This window comes from Bos javanicus, chromosome X, assembly GCF_032452875.1.
Source record: "Bos javanicus breed banteng chromosome X, ARS-OSU_banteng_1.0, whole genome shotgun sequence".
NCBI classification, from domain to species: Eukaryota; Metazoa; Chordata; class Mammalia; order Artiodactyla; family Bovidae; genus Bos; species Bos javanicus.
This window is the reverse complement of record NC_083897.1, coordinates 7,898,315-7,921,075: the sequence shown is the minus strand read 5'-3', so window position 1 is coordinate 7,921,075 and position 22,761 is coordinate 7,898,315. Positions and strand designations below refer to the sequence as shown.

The 22,761-nt window shown below is 38.9% G+C and overlaps 1 protein-coding gene across 14 annotated transcripts in view; it reads left to right on the top strand.

Moving 5' to 3' along the window:
• Positions 1-2,004: 2,004 nt before the first annotated feature.
• THOC2 (THO complex subunit 2) overlaps positions 2,005-22,761 on the top strand; it is a 118,753-nt gene continuing 97,996 nt past the window's right edge. For 7 of the 14 annotated variants that reach the window (XM_061409456.1, XM_061409452.1, XM_061409457.1 and 4 more), the window contains exons 1-3: positions 2,007-2,156; positions 17,180-17,238; positions 21,813-21,904. In XM_061409456.1, coding sequence (XP_061265440.1) covers positions 2,086-2,156; positions 17,180-17,238; positions 21,813-21,904 — 222 coding nt within the window. In that variant the 5' untranslated portion in view covers positions 2,007-2,085. Of the gene's footprint in view, positions 2,157-17,179; positions 17,239-21,812; positions 21,905-22,761 lie in introns of all 14 variants that reach the window. The other 7 variants (XM_061409461.1, XM_061409460.1, XM_061409455.1 and 4 more) reach the window with 3 other exon arrangements.

Below are 22,761 nucleotides of genomic sequence, written 5' to 3'. Positions count from 1 at the left end.
AACAATGATTTTAAACTTTTTAGGGAGGATGATAGTACAATGAAGATTCACTATACCACTCTGTTCACTTTAAAAATATTTCTTAGTTTTTGGGAATAATGAAAAATGAAAAGCTCAGAGGGAGCTCATATCGCTGAATCTCCTTGAAGTCGCAAAAGTTTTTTTTCTTTTTTTGGAGATGTCATTGAAACTGAATGGTGTATTTTAGAATTTCAGAATCAGGACAGTAGGAGACTAGATATAGCTGATGAAAAACATTCATAATGAACAATGTAGCATTTCCCTGAACTTATACTAAATACAGCCTGTCCCTTGAACAGGTTTTCAATGCAAATGAACCTGGTTCATTTGATAAAACTTGCCAAATAGAGAAGATATTAGTTCTAAAATTCATACATTAATACATGTATGGTAGAATTTCTTCATTTCTTATGTCTGTATTTTCTAAATTTTCAAGCACTTTTTTTTAAAAGACCTCTTTACTTTGAAAAGCTGCACAAATAGAACAGAGAATCTGTTCAGTCCTTTACCCACATTCCTAAAACGTTAATATTTTACATTTGCTTAATCATCCTTCGTTCTTTTCTGAAACATTTTAAAGTTGCAGCACAATGCCCCAATTATCTCTAAATATGTCATATTTTCTTAAGGACTTGCGCATAACCACAAAACGAGTATTAAGTGGACATTTATCCAGTATTATTACTTAATCTACAGATATTCGAATCTGGTCAATTGACTCCTTTTTAGCAAAATAATTTTTTTGGTTGGGGATCAGTTCTATTGTTTTCATTAATCTGGAAGAGTTCCTCAATATGTCTTTGTCTTTAGTGACCTTGATGATTTTGAAGAATGCAAGCCAATAATTTTGTTAGACTGTCCTTAATATGGGCTTGCCTGATGGCCCTTCGTGATTAAATTCAGGTTATGCGAATTTTGGTATGATGAATACTACAAAATTGGTTAGAGTTTTTCTTAGCACCTTATCAGGAGGCATATGACGCCCATTTGTCTAATGCATGGGAATGCTTATTTTTATCAGAATTAGGAGGGTGTCTGTCACGTTTTCCGACCGTAAAGTTTCTATTTCCCCCTTTGAAATAAGTATCTCCTCGGGAGCTTCTTTGAGACATTGGAATGTAAACAAGTTGTTTCTCTTGTTACTTGCGCCCCCTAGTTTTGCCTAAGATTTCAGTAATAGCGGTTGATTCCGTGTCAGCGCTGGTGGTTTCGAGTGTTCCCCAGGCCGATTGCTCTCTCGTAAGATTATAACCCTCGTAACAGCAATGGCACCCCACTACAGTACTCTTGCCTGGAAAATCCCATGGGCGGAGAAGCCTGGAAGGCTGCAGCCCATGGGGTCGCTAAGAGTCGGACAAGACTGCGCGACTTCCCTTTCACTTTTCACTTTCGTGCATGGGAGAAGGAAATGGCAACCCACTCCAGTGTTCTTGCCTGGAGAATCCCAGGGACGGGGAGCCTGGTGGGCTGCCGTCTATAGGGTCGCACAGAGTCGGACACGACTGAAGCGACTTAGCAGCAGCAGCAGCAGCAACAGCAAAATGCCTGGTGCAAAGTAATCGGCTGCCTTTTCCCCCGACTAATTTCTTTGATCTCAGCTGTCAGCAGGGTGTATTGTAATTGATCTGCTTATATGTTTGTCTTCCCCACAGACTGAGCTGCTTGAGGGTAGGAATCATGGCTTATTATTTCTCTATCCCCAGTGTCTAGCACACATTAGGTGCTTTAAAAACACAAGTTTGACTTAGTGGTCTGGAGTAGAGACGAGGGAAGAAGATAAAGGCTACGAGTTGGCCTGGGGATGGCATTTTTTTCTGCTCTAAAGGGAAGTGGGGCCAGGTTTGCAGAGGGCGCGGCCAGCGTAGTCACTCTGCGACGGGACCCATGGGTCCCAGCCACCTGGTTGGTGGCAGAGCCTCGGGCTTCCGCAGGGTGGGGTGGAAAGTGGGGCGGGAAATAAAAAAACCGAACTCGCGGCTCCCGGCATTCCCCGTGGGCGGTGCTCCCCTTTGACCCCTCGCTCGCGTGCTACACATCCGGGCCTCTGCTACTAGTGAGGGGAAGATGGCGGCCGCAACCGTGGTGGTTCCCGTAGAGTGGATAAAGAACTGGGAGAAATCAGGGAGAGGCGAATTGTGAGTGTCCGGGCTGGAGGCGAGCGCTCCGCCGGGCCGGGCTTGGGCGTCAGCAGTGCTCTCACATTTGGGGGGAGGTGGGGGGGGAGAGGTGTCCCCTCCCCCATCTGGGTGACGGGTGTGGATGCTTGACTGGGAGTTTCGAACTCGGGGAGGAAAGGTGCTGGTAACTGCCGCCGATCTCCTACCTTTCCTGGGCTCCTCTTAAAGCCCTGCTGCCCGCCAGAGCTTGTCTTTCTTTAGCCTCTTAGCAGAACTCCCCGTTTTGTCCCTGCGGGTCCCCGCGCTCTCGCTCCGTCTCTTTTTGTCCCCCTCTTCGCTGAGCTCACTTGGCTCCTTTCTCTTTACCGGGCCGCGCCAGGAGGGTTCTGACTTTCCGTCTCTCTCTGTCCCATTTCTTTACTCTGCACCCGTTCGACTCTGCAGTTCGGAGCCCGGCGCCTCCTCTGCCCGAAGTCCGGACTGTCCCGGACTCCCTCCCCTCCTTTCCGCCCAGGGCATCGAGAAGGACCCCGCTTGGCACCTCTCGCCCTCCTGAGGAGCGATCTCCTAGACGGTCCCCAGACCGTCCCGGCCCCTCGCGGCGCCGCTGTCCATGGGCGAAGTGTAGCAAGCATCGCCGCTTTCTCCAAGATCTACCTGCATTTCTTTGCTCTGTCTTTCCATCTCATGGCCATTTCGGCTTGGAATCAACTTTTTCGTCATTAAATGTTTCCCAAACCCCATTTTGTCCTGGGACTGCAACTAATTTTGGCAACTCTCCAAGGTTCTCGGGTACCTAAAATAACGTGTTTCCTGTAGTCATAAAACTTGGGTGTTTTTCCTCTTTCTTTCTTTCCGTAACACAGAAGACCGTAATCTGCCATAACCCGTGATTTCCTTGCCCCAAATTTCGGCTCTGTCTGTCTCGGGGGGAAAATTCGTTTAAGCGGCGGAACAAACCCCAGATTTTAAAACAAATGACTTATTGCGAATGTCTTTCTCTGGATCGCTTTATTAGTTAAAGCTCAGCCGGGTATGAGATTAACTCTTCATTAGCTGTTTTCCGCGTGGTTGCGCCCCCCGCCTCCCCTCCCCTCCCTGCCCAGTAGTCAGTTTACGGTTGCCCGTGCGAAAAATACGGTTTTTAGAACTTCGGTACCGGGACCAAACGCGGGGAACGTGTTGCCGGATCTTGCGCGTGTAATCGCGCCAGCCTACATGGCCCGCGCCAGCCTTCATGACCCTCCCCAGCCCCCGTCCGCACTCGCGTTACTTTCGAAGTCTTAGTGTGAGCGCTAGAATTGGATCGCCTGGGTAGGCGGTAGTTTTAGCCACTTAACTAGCCAGGTGACCTTGGGTAAGTTCCTTAGCCACTGTGACCGTTTCCCCTTGAGTAAATTGGGAATAATAAATACTCAAAGGATTGTTGCGAAGATTAATGCCTGTAAAGCATTGGGCTTATAGTAAGTGCTCAAGTGATAACTACTATTACAAGTAATATTATTATTGCAGTCTTTAATATTTCAACTTCTCTGAACAGATCTTGCACTTAAAAGTCTGTACTACTCAGGTTAGCAATTAATTCGTCTCTGATTCTTCATGTAATCTCTTGTACTCCAACGAATTGAGTGATCCTTTAAGAGTGGGGACTGTGTCTCACGTTTCTTTTGGGTCAACCCTCCCGTCCCCGTCCTCTATCCCCCTCCCTCCAGCCGCTCTAGCGTCTGCTTAGGGAGCTTATTGTTTTATGAACTGACAGGGAAGTCTGTTTGATAACCACTCACTTTTAACTGTTAGGAACATTTTGCACATCCTTGTACGTGCTAGTTAACAAGTAGCTGTTAAAGTGCCTTGTGTGCGGGGAAGGCAGGATGAGAAGTTACCAAAGCAAAGCATCATTTTCATCTATATGAGAGTAGGATAACCACCCCATTCCCACCCCCCACGCCCACCCACGCAAACGGGTACACAGTTGATTGTTACTTTAACTCTTAAAGTCAACTTAGTTATTTGGGGATTGTCATCTTTGTGGACTACTTAGCTTGCTCTTTCCAGCTGTTTTTGACAGTTTTACTGTTATTCCCATCTTAGAGTGAGTGGTATTAGGGCTAGGAGGTAAAATTCTGCTTGGCTTTTGACTGGCAATGGTTGAAGAAAAAGTCATGTAGGAGTTCGAAGTATCTAGTCAGAATTGGTATTTTGGATTCACTTTATGCATATTTACATTATCCATGCTACCCATTGTAATTTCTGTGTTTTTGAAGAGCTGCTTCAAAACTGTTATTCGAACTTAGGTGTATGAAGTTATTGCATGGCTTGTGGAATGTAGTTTGAATTATAGTAGATCCAGATCAGTATAGTCAGTTTTATAACTGTTCTGTTACATGAAGAGAGTCGTGTGACATTAATGAAGTATTTTAAATAGTTGGGTGACATAATGAAATACTTTAAATAGTCAAACTCATCACCATCCAGTACTTAGTCTTCATTTGACCTCTTTTCCCTCTTTGGAAACTTTATTGCATATAGTCTAACTTTGGAGTTTTTTATCTTGCTAACGATAGAGTTAGCATTTTCATTTTATTATAAAAAATGGTATTATAAATATATTACAAAAAATCTTTTCCTTTCTCTGGAAACAGCTTCTTAAAATATGAACCAGCAACCAGAAATGTTAAAAAGATAATGTGCTACCAAATTATTAGTGAATCCATTTACATATTTGGCTTTTAAGATTGATCAGTATTTAAAATTATATCTTCAGTGGATTTTTCCTTTTTAATGAGAAAAGTTAACAGATGAGCTTTAAGTTGACCAAAAGTCATGATATTTTTCATGAGGTGTAAGTTCATTTCTTGTCCGTTACTTTCTATAAGTATAAGTCTGTATTCTGGGAGTTGTATCAAGTTCAGCAGCACAGTGTTAAAGGGACATATGAGCTGTATGGGGCGTTTTATAACATTGAGAGGGCAATTCTTATTTGTGCCTCATGAAAAGAAAAGCAGCTGTCAATTAAGATGGAAAGTCTTGGCTTTGAAGAGTAAGTTTTGTTAGATAACTAGGGAAAAAAGAAAAACTGTATTTTGCCCATGTGAATGGTCCATCACATAACTAGCTAACCTATTTCCAGAGATACTGATTATGTTTTTAATGGTAAATTACAGAACTCTTAAAGTGATCTTTTCCAAGAGATAGCAAAAGCACAAAGGACTCTGAAAACATAATTAAGTGTCCTTTGCAGTAACACTTAGATTTACTCTAAGTTTCACATCTTAATGCAAACTCTTTGAAATTCTGTGACATATGCAAGATACGGATTTAATCACTTTAATTTTGGAATTAGAGCTTAAGTTTCTTGATTATTTCATATTATCATAGGATTTGCCATGATTAAGCTAATAAACTTGCATGTACTGGTAGATCTAGGGGAGAATTTTATTTCTAGTAGACATCTTTAACACAGTGAGCCCAGCATTTCTTTGTGTCACAAGCAACCTTAATGGGGGATTTATATTCCAAGCTCTTAATCTGAAGATGTTAGCCTCCTGTCAATACTTATTTCAAAATACTTACATTTGTTAAATATCATGTATTTGTTTAAATAACTTGATTCTTTTTCTTAAAAAAATTTACATATCAAACAGAAATTTTTGTTGGGTGTTACTTTATTCCTCAGTAGCTCAGCAGTAAAGAATTCATCTGCCAATGCAGGAGATGTGGGTTTGATCCCTGGGTTGGGAAGATCCCCTGGAGGAGGAAATGGCAACCCACTCCAGTATTCTTTCCTGGAAAATTCCATGGACAGAGGAGGTTGGTGTGCTACAGTCCATGGGGTGGCGGAGAGTTGGACATGATTGAGCACACACACCCACAGGCAATAATACAGTTTTAAAATTTAATGGCCAAATGTTTTGGTTGCCGTTGTTTTCTTCATCTGCTACTGGATGATTTGACATATTCCAGAACTTAAGGAAGGGCATTTGGATGTTCATTAAATGTTGTCTGACCTGAATTTTTTGGAGCAAAGTAGGAGGAGGGAGTTTATAGCAAACAGTCTAAGAAATTTTTTGTTTAGTATTTGTCTTTTTTCCCCTTCAAAACGTGCTCTAAGTTCATCTGAAGCTTTATCTGAAACCATTTCTTCATGTCTTGTCTTCATTTGGCATTCGTTTTCTCATTTTGACCTGTGTTTGCAAGTATAAGTCTTGGTCTATTTCCCTGTAAGAGAAATTCATTCTTCAGAAAATGTAGCAGTATCAGGAGGTTTTTCCAGGCTACTGCTTTCTTTTTTTGTTAGAAAAATTGTTCTTTAACTAAGGTAGCATGAGTGCTATTAATGTACTTGTGTGCAGGAACTTCTGTTGTCTTTAACATTTCCTGTTCCTTTTCCTCCTCGTAAGTGCATATTTTCATTTTCTTAAATACATGTTTCGAGATAACACTACATGTCCCAATACTCATTTTTTGGGGTTATGTCTCCTGTCAATGATAATAGAGGTAACACTTGCTTAACAAAGTTTAGCCACCTTTTGTTTTGTTTTAAAAATTAGTTGAAGCACAGATCTCTATCAATTGTTTATATGTAGAACCAGCTTTGAGATGTTGCGTATAATCCAATAGTTCAGGCTTATGTTGTGTTTCTTTACTGGAAAATAGGATCAAGTAAGATGGACAGTCAAATACTCATGTTAAAGAGTATTCACAAAATACTTAAGTCCTTGGAAGAACTTAAGACATTTTATTCCGTTTAAATTTCATATATCTTTGACAAAAAGTAGACTCTTTGTTCTCAGGGGCCTGAGGTTGCATCTCCACTGTAGCACCAAATTGTCATAAAAGTGGAAAACATGGTAAACCCAATTATTTGGAGGTTATTAAGGGACTAAAATAGTCATTTGAATTTTTTCCAAGGCAGAATATTTGATTATTTTTAAAGCCACATTAAAATGGGCAACTGCTCAAGTTTTGTTTTTCTCCTTTTAAGATTTAGGATAGAGTACTAAACTGTACAAGAGGTGTAGTAAGACGTGCAGCATTCTGAAAAAGGATTGTCCCTTTAAGGGTACTTCATGATCTTCTGTTAGTGGAAGAACTTAGGGGAAAAGCTGGGACAAATCTACTGATGGGGGAACATTCTTAGTGAGTTTTTAGTTTCCTCCAGCAACTAGGGAAGAAGTATTTTATACTAGGGAAATAAAAGTTACACAAATAAGTTGCTTTATATAATGTAATAACCCATCAGTGATTCCTTACACAGTTTGAGTGAGTCTTTAAGATGGTAATTAATAGTTCATGATGACATTATCATCTGCATCCTAATGAATATGTTTGTAGCTTTTGTGACTGACAAGATGGAATTACATTTCAGTTATTTTTAAAAATTATGTAACAATGACTGTACCATTAGATTAAGTGGGATTTGGTACACTGACATTTGCCCCTCCCCTCTGGAAGGATTATAGCAAAAGACATCTGCATTAAGCTTGTTAAAACAAATAGAAAATGAAGCTGTTGAAAATGTGAATAAGCAGACAGATTCACTGTAAGAAAGAATATTTGACCTTGCTTTTTAGTAGCCAGGGTACAAAGGGAAAGATGAGTTACAGGATTTCCTTGCATTCTTCTGTCAAAGATGCAATATTTCCTGCTACTACATTCTAAAGGGAATTGAACCTATGGGGACAGTGAAAACCAAGGGGGGAGGGATGGGGCGGGGATTGTTTCAGTACTTTATGGCAAATACTGAAGCAGCCTTGATGCACTCTCTTACATATTTACTCTGAACAAAAAGGAGCTAGGTGTCAGGCATTTTTAGGTTATATTCTCTGATGCTAGTCTGAAGCAGATATTTTTGTATTGCCTAATGTAATGAAGACTGATTTTGTTTCATATTTGAGATAAGCTCGTTGTAGGTTTAACTTACTTTGAGAAATTAAAAGCTTACCCACTGTCTTAGCACATTGGAAGGCCTATCTGGTTCTCAGGAGAAATAGTTGAAAGTACTTGGAGTCAAACTTAAACTGCCTTATTTTACCATTTCTAAGGTGCTCTCCGAAAATTTTTGTTCTTTTAATAGGAGTTGATTAAAAACTAACAGCTAAACGAGATTTTCAAACTATGCAGATTTATTAATAGTTGTCTGTTGGCAAGGCATTTTTATTCTTTGGTTTTGAAAATAATTTTGTGAGCCCTACAGATGAATTTTTGACCTGGAAAAGTCCATTGAACCTTACCCTGCTTATCCTGATGATGGAGTCGTGAAATAAAAGACACAAGAGAGGTGAACTGCAAGGGCATGCATAATCTGCAAAGTAGATAATCCCTCTGCGGATGGTTGTAATGTGGCATCATATTTCACCTTAGATGTGATATATAAGCATATTCTGTCAGTTTTATAGTTACTTGCTTTATTGACTGGATTGCTAGACTTAAAAAAATAAACATATGCATTCGTTGGTTCTCCTTTTTTTGTTTGAGTTTTGTACAGCTTGTAATAACAATTACTTTTTCTAAATTGTGAAATTAAAAGAATACAGAAAAGTGCCTAAAATTTAAATGTAGAGCTCAAAGAATCACTAAGATGCACACTCATGTAACTCATACCCAGCTCTAGTCAACATAATCCCCCTTCCTTTTCGTACTCTTTTACCTCCCCTGTGGTAACTGACGTTTATGGCTTTCTCTTGTTTTTATTTACAGTTTTGCTACCAAAGAAGTTTAAGTTTGTTCTTTTTGAATTTCATATAAGTGGAATCGTAGAGGATGTGTTCTAATTGTTCCTGACTGCTTTTGATCAACATTATGTCTTTCGGATTCATTTGTATTTTGCGAGTATTTGCAGTTCTTTGATTTTCATAGTTATAAGATGCTCCATTGTGTAACTATACCATACTTTATCTCTTATGTTACTGAGGAACAAGTTTATTGTTTGAGTTTTTGGCTGTTAGCAACAAAGCCAATAGAGCCATTCTTATACAGGTATTTTGGTGTACACAGGTGCACACACACCAACTTTACTAGATACTGCCATACTATTTCCGAATATACTCCCATCAGCAGTGTATGAGAGTTCACCTTCACATCCTGGCTAACATCTAATATTGTGCTATGTGATCAGTTGCTCAGTCATGTCCGATTCTTTGCAACCCCATGAACTGTAGCCCTCCAGGCTCCTCTGTCCATGGAATTTTCCAGGCAAGAATACTGGAGTGGGTTGCCATTGCCTATTCCAGGGGATCTTCCCTACCCGGGGATCAACCTGTGTCTCCTGCATTGGCAGGCAGATTCTATACCACTGTGCCACCTGGGAAGCCCAACATCTAACATTGTCACACTGTAAATTTTTTGTCAATGTATATATCTAATGTTCTTGCCTGGAGAATCCCAGGGATGGGGGAGCCTGGTGGGCTGCCGTCTATGGGGTCGCACAGAGTCGGACGTGACTGAAGTGACTTAGCAGCAGCAGCATATCTAATGTTATTTTCTTCAACATTTTCATAGGCATTTTTTCCAATTTTTTTTAGTTGAAGTATAGTTGATTTACATTATTAGTTTCAGGTGTACAAAGTAGTAATTCAGTATTTTTGCAGATTATACTGCATTTACAGGTTATTACAAGATAATGGCTACAATTCTCTGTGCTACACAGTATGTTCTTGTTGTTTATTTTATACATGAAAAGTGAAAGTCACTCAGTTGTGTCTGACTCTTTGTGACCCCGTGGACTGTAACCCACCAGGGTCCTCTGTCCCTGGAATTCTCTAGGCAACAGTAGTGGAGTGGGTAACGGTTGTCTTCTCCAGGGGATCTTCCCAACCCAGGGATCGAACCCAGGTCTCCCACACTGTAGGCGGATTCTTTTACTATCTGAGCCACCAGGGAAGCCCAGGAATACTGGAGTCGGTAGCCTAACCCTTTTCCAGAGGATCTTCCCAATCTAGGAATTGAACCAGGGTCTCCTGCATTGGAGGCAGATTCTTTACCAGCTGAGCTACCAGGGAGGAAGCTATTTTATACTACTATGACTAACAAACTACTTTATACATAGCAGTTGTTAATCCCATAGTCCTAAACTGCTCCTTCCCACACCTCTCCTTTGGTAACCACAAGTTTGTTTTCTGTGTCTGAGTCTGTTTTGCATATGCGTTCATTTGTAGCATAGGCATCTGTTTTTTTTTTTTTTTTTACTTTTTATTTTGTATTAGGGTGTAGCCAATTAACAATGTTGTGATAGTTTCACAACAGTGAAAATATTCAGCTATACACATGTATTCATTCTCCCTCGAACTCCCCTCCCATCTAGGGAGCCCTGTAACACTCAGCAGAGTTCCATGTGCTATATAGGCGTCTTTTTGTATATTATTGGTGATTTGGACTTTGGTTTATTGGTAAAGATCTCTTTATATCTTTTTTCCATTTTTCGATTGGATTGTTCGCATTTCTTTCATTGATTTGTAGTTCTTTCTATAAATTGTAGTTCTTTCAGTGGGTTACACTGTGTGTGGCAAATCTCTTTTGTTATTCTTAGGCTTGTATTTCCACTGTACAGTGGTGACTTTTAATGAGTAGAAGTTGTTCATTTTAATGTAGTTAAATGTATCTGTCTTCTACTTTCTGAGTAGTACTTTTTTGTGTTTACTAGTTTCTCTCCATTCTAAGGTTAATGAACTACCCTATGACTTTTCTGGAAACATTATGTTGCTTTCCCTTTTTAAGTCTTACCTAACTGGAGGTGATTTTTATGTGTGCTGTGAAGTAGGGGGTTGCAATATATTGTCGTGGTGGATGTATATGAAGAAAGTTCAGCCTCACACTTAAATAGTTGGCAAAAGGAAGAGAATTTTAGTAGTCTTTTCAGACAATTGTAGATATTTTTTAATATCATGTCAAAATTTGTCAAATGGTAGTTTCTTAATGGTTTGTTGCAATGCCAAACCTAAAATCATATCTGTGTACTCCCTGTATGTTGTTATATTGAAATCCAGTTGTCTCTCTTTTACTTGGAATCTGTTTTACCCATGTATTATTTTGCAGAATCATGCATTGGTCAGTTGGAAAATACTGGTTCACCCAATGATGCGGCACTTCCAAATATGACACAATGCATTGTATAATATTAAAAAACCACATTCTTTAGTATCATCACTGAACTAATCAGGGAAATTTTTATGAATTGTGAACTAGCCAAGTCCATGGTGCCAGATTAAAGTTTTCCAAAATTCTAATTTTTGTTTGAAAACTTACCTTTTATCACTGGCAACAGACACTCTCAGCTTTTTCCCTTGAAGTGACTGGCTCACTTGGTTCATTTTTGAGAAAACTCCGGCCAAAGACCCAAATCTGAATACCCATAGTTTGTCAGTTCTTTCAAGTAAAAAGGGCTTCTCTTGTGGTTCAGCTGGTAAAGAATCTGCCTGCAATGCATGAGACCTGGGTTCGATCCCTGGGTTGGGAAGATCCCCTGGAGAAAGGAAAGGCTACCCACTCCGGTATTGTGGCCTGGAGAATTCCATGGGCTGTATAGTCCATGGGGTTGCAAAGAGTCGGGCACGACTGAACAAGCAACTTTCACTTTCAAGTAAAAATGGTGTTATGTGAAAAAGCAGCTAGTTCAGCTCACAATTCAAACAATTGCATAAGTGATTTTCCTGGAGACAACCATGGTATTTTGGTGTGTGACAAAAATGTTTTATGTATATGTTCCAATTTGCCACATAGAATATTAAAAATATGTATTCTAAAAAAAACATGTTCTCAGGGCTAGGATTTAATAAAATTCATTAAGGACATTTTCTTTATTGTAGATACAAACATATAACAGATAAATCTTAACACATTTTTAAGTAAACAGTGCAGTATTGTTAACGATAAGCACAATGTACAACAGATCTTTAGATCTTTTTAATCTTGGATGGCTGACATTTATACACATTGAACAGCAGGTTCCCGTTTCTCTATCCCTCTAGCCCCTGGCAACCACTGAAATTCTACTTTTTGCTTCTGTGAGCTTGATTACTTTAGATACCTCATATAAGTGGAGTCATGTAGTATTTATCCTTCTGTGGCTATTTTGTTTCGCATACTATCTTCATGGCTCATCCATGTTGTTGTATATGACAGGATTTATTATTGAATAGCGTTCCATTGTATATTCATGAGGTTTTCTTTATGTACTCATCTCTTGATGGACATTTAGGTTTTTTCCTATCTCTTGGCTATTGTGAATAATGCTGCAATAAATATGAGACTGCAAATACCTCTTTGATACCCTGATTTCAACTTTTATGAGTAAATACCTAGAAGTGGGGTTGCTGGGTTGTATGGTAGTTCTGTTTTTACTTATTTGAGGAACTCTCGTACTATTCACCATTTTACATTCCCACAAACAGTGCACAAGGTTTCCAGTTTCTTCATATCCTCCCTAACACTTATTTTCTGTTACTTTCTAAAAACAGGTGTTTTAGGTTCACAGAAAAATTGAGAAAAAGGTACATAAATTTCCCATTTACCCCCTGTCCCCACACATGCATAACCTCCCACATTATCAACATTTCCCCACCAGAGTGATACATTTGTTACAATTGGTGAATCTGCATTGACAAATCATAATTGCCCCCAATTCATAGTTTACCTTTGTTTTCACTCTTGGTGTTGCACATTTTATGGGTTTAGACCATAATAACATGCATCCATCATTATAGTATCTGAGTATTTTCACTACCCTAAAAATCCTCTGTGTTCTGCCTCTTCATCTTTCTTCCTAGCCCCTGGTAACCACTGAACTTTTTACTGTCTCCATAGTTTTGCCTTTTCCAGAATGACATATAGTTAGAAACATACACTGTGTAGATTTTTCAGATTGACTTTGTTGACTGATTAATGTGCACTGAAGGTTTCCCATGTCCATGTCTTGTCATAGCTTCATTGCTTTATAGCTTATTTCTGTATGGTGCTGCATAATATTCCATTGTGTGATGTACCAGTTTGTTTATCCATTCACCTATCGAAGGACATCCTGGTTGCTTCCAAGCTTTGGTAGTTATGAATGAAGGTGCTGTTAACATCCTTGTGCAGGTTTTTGTGTAGACGTAAGTTTTCCTCTCCTTTGGGTAAGTATCAAGGAGTGAGAGAGTTGGATTGTAAGGTAAGAGTATGTTTACTCTTGTAAGAAACCACTAAACTGTGTTCCAGTGTGGCTGTCCCATTTTTCCTTGCCACTAAAGATGATTGAGTGTTATGTTGCACCACATCCTCACCAGCATTTGGTGTTGGCAGTGTTCCAGATTGTGGCCATTCTAATAAGTGTGTAGTGATATCTCATTGTTTTAGTTTCCATGTCTGTGATGATGTATGATGTGGAACATCTTTTCATATGCTCATTTGCCATCTGTATATCTTTTGATGAGATGTCAGTTAAGGTCTTTGCTCATGTTTAAATTGGTTGGTTGTTTTCTTATTGTTGAGTTTTAAGAGTTATTTGTATATTTTGGATAATAGTCCTTTATCAGATGTCATTTGTTTGCTTGCAGTTTTTTGATAATGACCACTTTTACAAGTGTGAGGTGATAGCTCATTTTGTTTTTGATTTGCATTTCTCTGATAATAAGTGATGTTGAGCATCTTTTCATAACCTATTGGCCATTTTGTCTGTCCTTTTTTTTTTTAGGCTATGCCTTGCGACATGTGGGATCTTAGTTCCCCAACCAGGGATCAAACCCATGCCCCCTGTATTGGGAGCGCAGAGTCTTAACCACTGAACCACCAGGGAAAGACCCTTGTAGATCTTCTTTGCAAAAATGTCTATTTAACCCACTCCAGTATTCTTGCCTGGAGAGTCCCATGGACAGAGGAACCTGGCAGGCTACAGTCCATGGGGTTGCAAGAGTCGGACATGGCTTAGTGACTAAACAACAATTCATTTTTTAATCAGGTTGTTTTCTTGCAATTGAGTTGTAGGTGTTTCTTATATATTTTGAATGTTAGCCCCTTATCAGATACATGGATGGTTCACAAACCTTTTTTCCCCCTATTTCATAGGTTACCTTTTCTTTTTTTTGGCCACAACTTGAGGCATGCAGCGTCCTAGCTCCTCGGGGGTCAAACTGTGTCCCTGCAGTAGAAGCATGGAGCTTCAGCCACTGGAGCATCAGGGAAGTCCCCCGCCTTTCATTTTGTTTGTCAGTTCTCCGCTGTGCGTACAGTGTTTAGTTTGATGGTCCGCTTGACTGTTTTTGCTTGCATTGTCTGTGCTTTTGGTGTCACATCCAAGAAATCATTGCCAAGACCAATGTCATGAAGCTTTCTTCCTGTTTTTTTCTAGGGCTTTTACAGTTTCTGGTCTTATTTTTATGTATTTGATCTATTTTGAGTTGATTTTTGTGTATGATGTAAGAAGTATCCAATTTCGTTATTTTGTATATGACTGTCCATAATGCTGTTGAACATCTAACAAATTTTTCAGTTTAGTTGTGTTCTTTAGCGCCAGAATTTGTTTGGTTCTTTTAAAATTTTCTGTCCTTTTGTCATTCTCATTCTCTTCATGCATCATTTTCCTGAACTCGCTGAGCATCTCTATGATGGTTATTTTAAATTCGTTGTCAGATAATCCACATAGCTCTAATTCTTTAGGATCAGTTTCTGAAGACAAATTTTGTTCCTTTTATTGGACCAATTTTACCTGTTTCTTTATGTTCCTTGTAGTTTTGTGTTGGTTATCTTTGCATTTGAAAAAACACTCTTTTATCCCAGGCTTTATGGACTGCTTCAGTGCAAGGAAACGCCTTTACCAATCAGCTTGGCTGTAGATTCTGGGAGCCTCTCAAATTTTTCTCTGGATGTGTCTTCTCTGGCCTAATGTGTAGATTCCAGATTAGAGGGATTTTCTACAAGCTTTCCCTCTCTCGCTTCCTCTGGTGTCCATCTGTTGTACTCTAGGGTCCTCTGAAGCAGCAGCATGCATGCCACCCAGCTTTTTTTTTGTTCTTAGTGGCTCCCAGGCAGCTAGAGTATGCTGGGTACCATCAGTGCCCCGAGTCAGGCTAGACAGAAACCAGTCTCTCAGGTAGTGCCCCCTCCCCCAAAGCTGGAATACTGGGCACACGCTCTAGTTTTCTCTTTCTCCCTTGAGGGAGAGATTGCCAAGCTGTTGGGCACCTCCCTGACCCCCCGAACCCCCTCGCTGCCCCTGCCCCCGGAAGAACGTTAGATGTATATATAGTCCAGTCTTCTCTTTCCCTCCTCAGAGAGAATTTGGAAATTGGGAATTACCTTCCAGTCATGCGGTGCTGTGCCAGGAGTAGGGACCATGGTGAAAAAGCATCATGTATTTTCCTAGGAGCTTTCATGCAGCTGGTTTAGTTCTTGCCTGGGGTGCAGGAGCCTCTTAACTGTTTCTGAATTTCTCATAAAGGGAATTGTGGATATGTATTGTTGAGTTGTGTTTCTATGGGAGGAAGGAAGGCCTGGGACCTCCTATTTTGCCATCTTGCTGAGCCACTCCCATCAAGGACGTTCTTAAGTGAAACTGGCTTTTGTTTGTGTGAATGATCATGAGAGATGTAATGAAACAATTTGGTGACATCTTACATGAGACTGACTTTATTCTTTGATTTCTTAAAAAAAATTGTTTTTTTATTCTTTGACTTCCTGATTGTGAAGAATTCAGTGAGACAGTTTGGTGCTACTACCCTAATGAATGCTAAGGTGCCAGCAGTCTCACCTTCCTTTGCTTTTGAATTATTAGTGCGAATGTCAGTACAGTAAGAAGGGAAATGCAGTCTTAGTACTATTACGAATATAGTTTTGACCTTGCAGAATGCCAGAAACTGTCTTGGGGATCAGGGGTTTGTGAACCACACTATCAGAACTGCTACTTTATCAAGTTACAACTTTTTTTCTTACTCTTAATTTTTAAAAAGTTTTTTTAAAAAAAATAGTGAATGGTTATTGAATTTTGTCAAATGTTTATGCATAAAAAGACAGAAAACTAATAATAGAAACTTTCTGAACTATTTTGTGATTTTAAAAGTTTAATGTGGTAAATTAATTTGAACCAACTTTGTGTATTTGGAATAAACCCATGTTAACCTTGATGTATTTCAGTATTTTTCAATATATATATCTGTGCATATTTAATGGAGCTTCCCAAGTGTCTCAGCGGTAAAGAATCCACCTGCCAATGCGGAAGACGTAAGAGAAGCAGGTCGATCCCTGAGTCGGGAGGATCCCCTGGAATAGGAGATAGCAACCTGCTCCAGTAGTCTTGCCTGGGAAATTCCATGGACAGCGGAGCCTGGCAGGCTACAGTCCATGGGGATTCTCCAGGCGAGAATACTGGAGTGGGTTGCCATGCTCTCCTCCAGGGGATCTTCCCAGCCCAGGGATCAAACTCAGGTCTCCCGCATTGCAGGCGGATTCTTTACCATCTGAGCTACGAGGGAAGTGCATACATTGCAATAGATGTACTTCTTAAGCCTTTTTTACCCTGAGGCTCCCCCACCATCTTTTATTTTTCCTTGTAATATATTTGTTGAAGAGACTGGGCCATTGTCCTATAGAGTTTCCCACAGTTTGTATTTAAGTTTTGCTCCCCCTCCTCAAAGACAACTTCATACGTGGTGGTGTATTCTTGCATTAGGATCAGGAGGCACATAATATCTGATTGCGTCTTAGGATGTGAACAGCCATTGATAGATGCCTAGATCCTTAAATTTATTAGGGACTTAAAAATGGTGCTGTTCTATCATACCTTTGTTAGCTGAAATACTAACAGAGGCATTTCTTATCAACTGTTCGTTTGTATACAAAAGTCAGAATAAGTGCTTGATTTTCATTCTTTTATTTACCTGTTTTCATTCAAAATAATGTCTTGATTCATTAGCATCTTCCAATTATGGTTTTTAGGTTTATTTTATTTAAATTATAAACTAATGGACTTAAAATGTGTAATACATTTCCAGATGTTTTTAGTTGATAGAATTTGCTGTATAAGGATTATCTGTGTTAGAATTAGAAATTAATACAGATTATTTGTTTTATTCTAGTTTACATTTATGCCGGATCCTCAGTGAAAATAAAAGCCACGATAGTTCAACTTATAGAGGTAAGACTTTTAAAAATATCATAGCTATGAGATTTGGCTTGGTCAAAATTAATAAAATACCCTGTTTTCCATTAAATTTTATAAATAGAAGAGCTAGCATGGAAAGAGAAACTAATTCTGATCTTGTTTGTGCTAGGAAACTTGCAGAAACTGAGGTTCAGTGTTTTTACTAAAGCTGGTTATGTTTAGGTGGTATCTGGGGATCTTGTTAAAGGCAGTTGTCATGGAAAACATTACAAGCAAAGGAGTTGTTTATGACTGCATATCTCAAATATGATTTATTAAGTAAAGTGTTATGCAATTAAACTGAATGTAAATTTTTAGTTATTTTAAAGGATTTACTGTTTAATTTTTTTGAATTTAAAATTAGATATATGGATTCAGAAAAGGAGGGGCAAAAACAAAAGCAATGATGCCCAGTAATTTAAACCATTTTCATATGTAGCTTTCACTGGGGGTATAATCAATGACATTTTTTTCCAATCTGGAAAAATAATTTATAATCAATATTCTATTTTAAATAAGTTATTAATTTTCTGTAAATGTTTCCTTTTATCAAAAATTAAATATTATCTTAATATGAAAATATATACTTTTTGAAGAACATTTGGATTTTTGAGTAGAAAGCATTTTCAAATGAGTGAATGAACCATTTTTCTTTCTGTCATTTGGGTAAGACTTGTTAAAACTCCTTGCTCAATCCCCAAAGTTATTTTATAGTCATCCTGCTTTTAAAATTTCAGATCATTCATAAAGATTTTTGAGGTTGTTAATACAATGCCATTTTTGAATAAGTCAGTTGACTGTCAGAAGAGTAAGAAACTAAAAAAAAGAGTCCTTTTTAAAAGCACTGGATAGTTTTCCCTCTCCTTATGTTTGAAACAAGTTTCTAACTTCTCAGTTAACTTGTATCTTGTTTGTGTTTGAAACCTTAAGTGGGTTAAAAAAAACATTCTCAGCAAAGCTATAAATAGCATAACAGGGTGGTTACTCTTAACAGTTTTAAATGAAACAATTTAGATCTTTAATAACTATCAGACTATTGTTAACTTGCATGGTTGTTCTGATTCACATATGAAACTCAAATTAGTAGGGGTGTGGCCTCATTGGCTCAATTGTGAGGGTTCTCTGGGCTTCCCTGGTGGCTCAGAGGTTAAAGCGTCTGCTTGCAATGTGGGAGACCTGGGTTTGATCCCTGGGTGGGGAAGATCCCCTGGAGAAGGAAATGGCAACCCACTCCAGTATTCTTGCCTGGAGAATCCCATGGATGGAGGAGCTTGGTGGGCTCCAGTCCACGGGTAGCAAAAGAGTCGGAAACGACTGAGCACTTCACTTTCACTTTCTCTTTCTTGCTCTTGCCTACTTGCAGGGAACTGAATGTTGTTTCTTTAGAATTTCCTTTGTATATCTCAGGGGCATTGACTTTGGATATTGTTCCTTCTGTCTTTTCTCTTTTTGCTTCTCTCTCCAAATTGATTTCATTTCAGGAAGGCAGTTTCCCTTGCACATGCTGCTGCTTTTATAAGTTCTTTTTATAAGTCCCCTCCCCCCCCATAAAATAACATAGTAAGGATGGCTGATGAACATGAGCATTCCTAGTGATATTTGACATAACTAGTGGCTATGCTCATATTTCACAAAGAATGTCTAGAATCTCTAGAAATCCCTTTTACTTGTGGCTGTTCTTAAAGCTGCTTTTTCTGAAATGTTAGCATTTATTCTTTTCTGTATAAGAGTTGTAAATTTTCCTCCCCATTGTAAATCTAAAGTTTTTCAATTTTAGTGTAGATTTAGCAGGGTTTTGTGGACTAGCCTTGGTAGTCTCTAAGACATCACGTACTGTTTCTGTGGATAAAATACAGCAGGAGTTCCTAGTCATTTAAATGGGTATTTAAATGACATGTGAATTGGGGACTGTCTTTGCTACTTTGTGGATTACATTGTGATTGTTTTGGTGTCAGTGTCAGCAAAATGACCTGGGCCATTTGTTCTCTATTTTAATCTCCTTTGATTAAGGTTAGAATTCCCTCAGCCCCTGTGAGCCCATATTCTTACGGGAATTTAGTTTATGATGCTCAGCTGTTTTGTTCTTCGGTGAGTGATTGCTTTTTAAAAAATCTTAGTTATGTGGATAATTTCAAATGAATATTATTTGTTACAAAAGCATTTTATTAATGCTAATTGAAAGCATCAAAATGACCTCATATTCCTACCATAGTAACAGATTTTTCTTTTGCATTTTAGTTTTTATGAATTTATTATAAGCATAATGAAGGCATATTTGTGAGAAAGGTAGAATATATTTAATGAATCCTTCATGAGGAATTGGAATAATCTGGCTATATTTCTTTTGTGAATAATTTAGTGAACAAATTAATTTCATTATAATATACTATTTTCATTGTTTAAGGGGAGATTGATACAAGTTTTGATTTCTATTATGTTCCTTTTTGTGGCTAGTAGTAAGTAGACCAAAGGAGAAGATTTTTAAGTATTTAATTTCTTTTAAACATTTTTTTATTTTTATGGCTGAGCTGAATGGATTGCGGGATCTCAGTTCCCTGTACAGGAATTGAACCTAGGGCATGGCAGTGAAAGCACCGAGTCCTAACCACTAGCTGCTGCTGCTAAGTCGCTTCAGTCGTGTCCGACTCTGTGCGACCCCATAAATGGCAGCCCACCAGGCTCCTCTGTCCCTGGGATTCTCCAGGCAAGAACACTGGAGTGGGTTGCCATTTCCTTCTCCAACGCATGAAAGTGAAAAGTGAAAGGGAAGTTGCTCAGTCGTTTCCGACTCTTAGCGACCCCGTGGACTGCAGCCCACCAGGCTCCTCCGCCCATGGGATTTTCCAGGCAAGAGTACTGGAGTGGGTTGCCATTGCTGTTGCTGCTGCTGCTAAGTCACTTCAGTCATGTCTGACTCTGCGTGACCCTATAGACGGCAGCCCACCAGGCTCCCCCATCCCTGGGATTCTCCAGGCAAGAACACTGGAGTTGGTTGCCATTTCTTTCTCCAATGCGTGAAAGTGAAAAGTGAAAGTGAAGTCGCTCAGTCGTGTTTGACTCTTAGCGACCCCATGGACTGCAGCCTTCCAGGTTCCTCCGTCCATGGGATTTTCCAGGCAAGAGTACTGGAGTGGGGTGCAATTGCTCTTAGGAGAAAGCAATCGCCCTGGGGAGCACTCGAAACCACCAGTGCTGACATTGTATCAACCGCTATTACTGAAATCTTAGGCAAAACTGGGGGGCGCAAGTAACAAGAGAAGCAACTTGTTTGCATTCCAGTGTCTCAAAATAGCTCCCGAGGAGACACATTTCAAAGGGCAAAATAGAAACTTTATGTCGAAAACATGGCAGACTTCTCCCCTAACCACTAGACCACCGGGAAACTCCTAAATATTTGATTTCCTAACTTGCTGTGTTGCCCTGAAAGATTTTTTGATTTCCTTCAAGGGGGTTATAAACTGACTTTGTTTTACATTAATGTTTTTAGAGTTACTTATTTTCTTACTTTTAAAGAGAGGAAGGAGATAAAGATTTTAGTGTTTGGGACTAAAGAAAAAGGTAGCTGGAAGGATATGTTCACCTGACCATTAACTCCTACCTCCTCCCAAAACTCCTCCAGGAAAGGGGGGCTATGCTAATTGTGAATGAGACAACTGTACTTGTGGTTGACAGTTCTCACAGGACTGCTGTTTTTTTTTGTCTGTATGTACATATGTAATTATGATCATCCCTTAGTATCTACAGGGAATTGGTTCCAGGAGCCCCCTCAAATAGCAAAATCCGAGTATTCTCAAGTCCCTTATATAAAATTGCATAGTACAGTGAATAAAGTCAGCCCTTCATATTCATGGGTACAGAATTTGTGGATACAGAGGGCTGAATATATTTTAGTTTGAATTCTGATGGAAATAGAGGAAAAATTGAGGTTTAGGTTTGGGAAGAAATTTCTCTGACAGGGTATGGGTTTTATATTTACTGTTATTCCTTACCTGTTTGTTGTCAGTGTAGCCCTGAGATTGAATTAACTATAATCTGAATGTAGTTAGAAAAATCTGCAAAATCTCTTGGTGAGAAGAATGGTTAATTTATATTCATTTGTTGGAGTTCTATGCAGTCCTTAAAAATAATTTCGTAGACTTTGGTACTAGGAGGAAATATTTTTAAAAGTGTTTGTCGGGGAATCAGAGTACCAAATGATGTGAACTCTGAATGCAAGTATGTAAAATATGTAGACATACAGAAAAGGATTGGAAGGAGGTGCTCAGGCAGTAGTTATGTTACAGTAGTGCAGTCAGTTCAGTTCAGTTCAGTTCAGTCGCTCAGTCATGTCTGGCTCTTTGCGACCCCATGAACCGTAGCATGCCTTTTTCTACTCTTTAAGTATTGTGTTTTTGTGAAAATAAAAGGAAAAAATCTGCTAGAGAAAAGCATTAGAAATATATTTTTCTTAGTCATTATTGGTGTTTATAATAATCTGAAAGTAGGAAATACATAGGTCTTCCCTTAGAGAGTCTACCTTTCATGTTTAAGAGATTGTGTCCTTACACTCTTTCTTTTATGTTTGACAGATTTCCAGCAAGCTCTTTATGAATTATCATACCACGTCATTAAAGGAAATCTAAAGCATGAACAGGCATCTAATGTTCTTAGTGACATCAGTGTAAGTATGCGTATGGTTTTTTAATTTGATAATTGTTAACATTTTTTTTTGTGTTTGATACAAGGGATACTGAAGTATATAACTTGTGTTTTATTTTATTCAAAATGGTAAGCCATTGTTACTGGACAGTTATATAGGTATTTTAATCTTTTTCTGTGGCTATGAGTAGAGCAGAAAGTATTAGGTAAGCTGGGAGGGCAAAAACATCTATAAAAAAATTGGTTAGAATGTTCTCTCAATATTAACATAACAAGACATTTTCTTTTGTTTGTGGTTATGTTTAGAAATTAAATATATTTTAAAAACTGAGGATGAAATTATTTTAAAATGAAGTTGTATGGTTCTAACTTAATGCTAATTTTCATGTTTGCTTTAGAAAATATTAACTAGATTTTTTTCCTCACCTTTCAGTGGCTATTTAAAGGTGAGGAAAAAACCTTTGTTTCACTCTTTTGTTTAGTGGGCTTCCCCGGTGGCTCAGTTGGTAAAGAAACTGCCTGCAATGCAGGAGACCTGAGTAGGAAAGATTCCCTGGAGAAGGGAATAGCAACCCTCTCCAGTATTCTTTCCTGGAGAATTCCATGGACAGAGGAGCCTGGCAGGATACAGTCCATGGGGTCACTAAGAGTCAGACACGACTGAGCGACTAACACACACACACTTTTGTTTACTAGAAAGGTTAAATTAGATTCAGACAAGATACTTTTCGTGGTTGTTTGGGATTTGAATTGAAAGATGAACTCTCAAATTGTAAAGATGTTTATTGTACAGCAGGGGTTAAGTTTCATTTTTTTTTTACAAGTGATATTTTATTTTTACTAGGCTGGGTTTTACACTTGTATAAATAAAATTACATG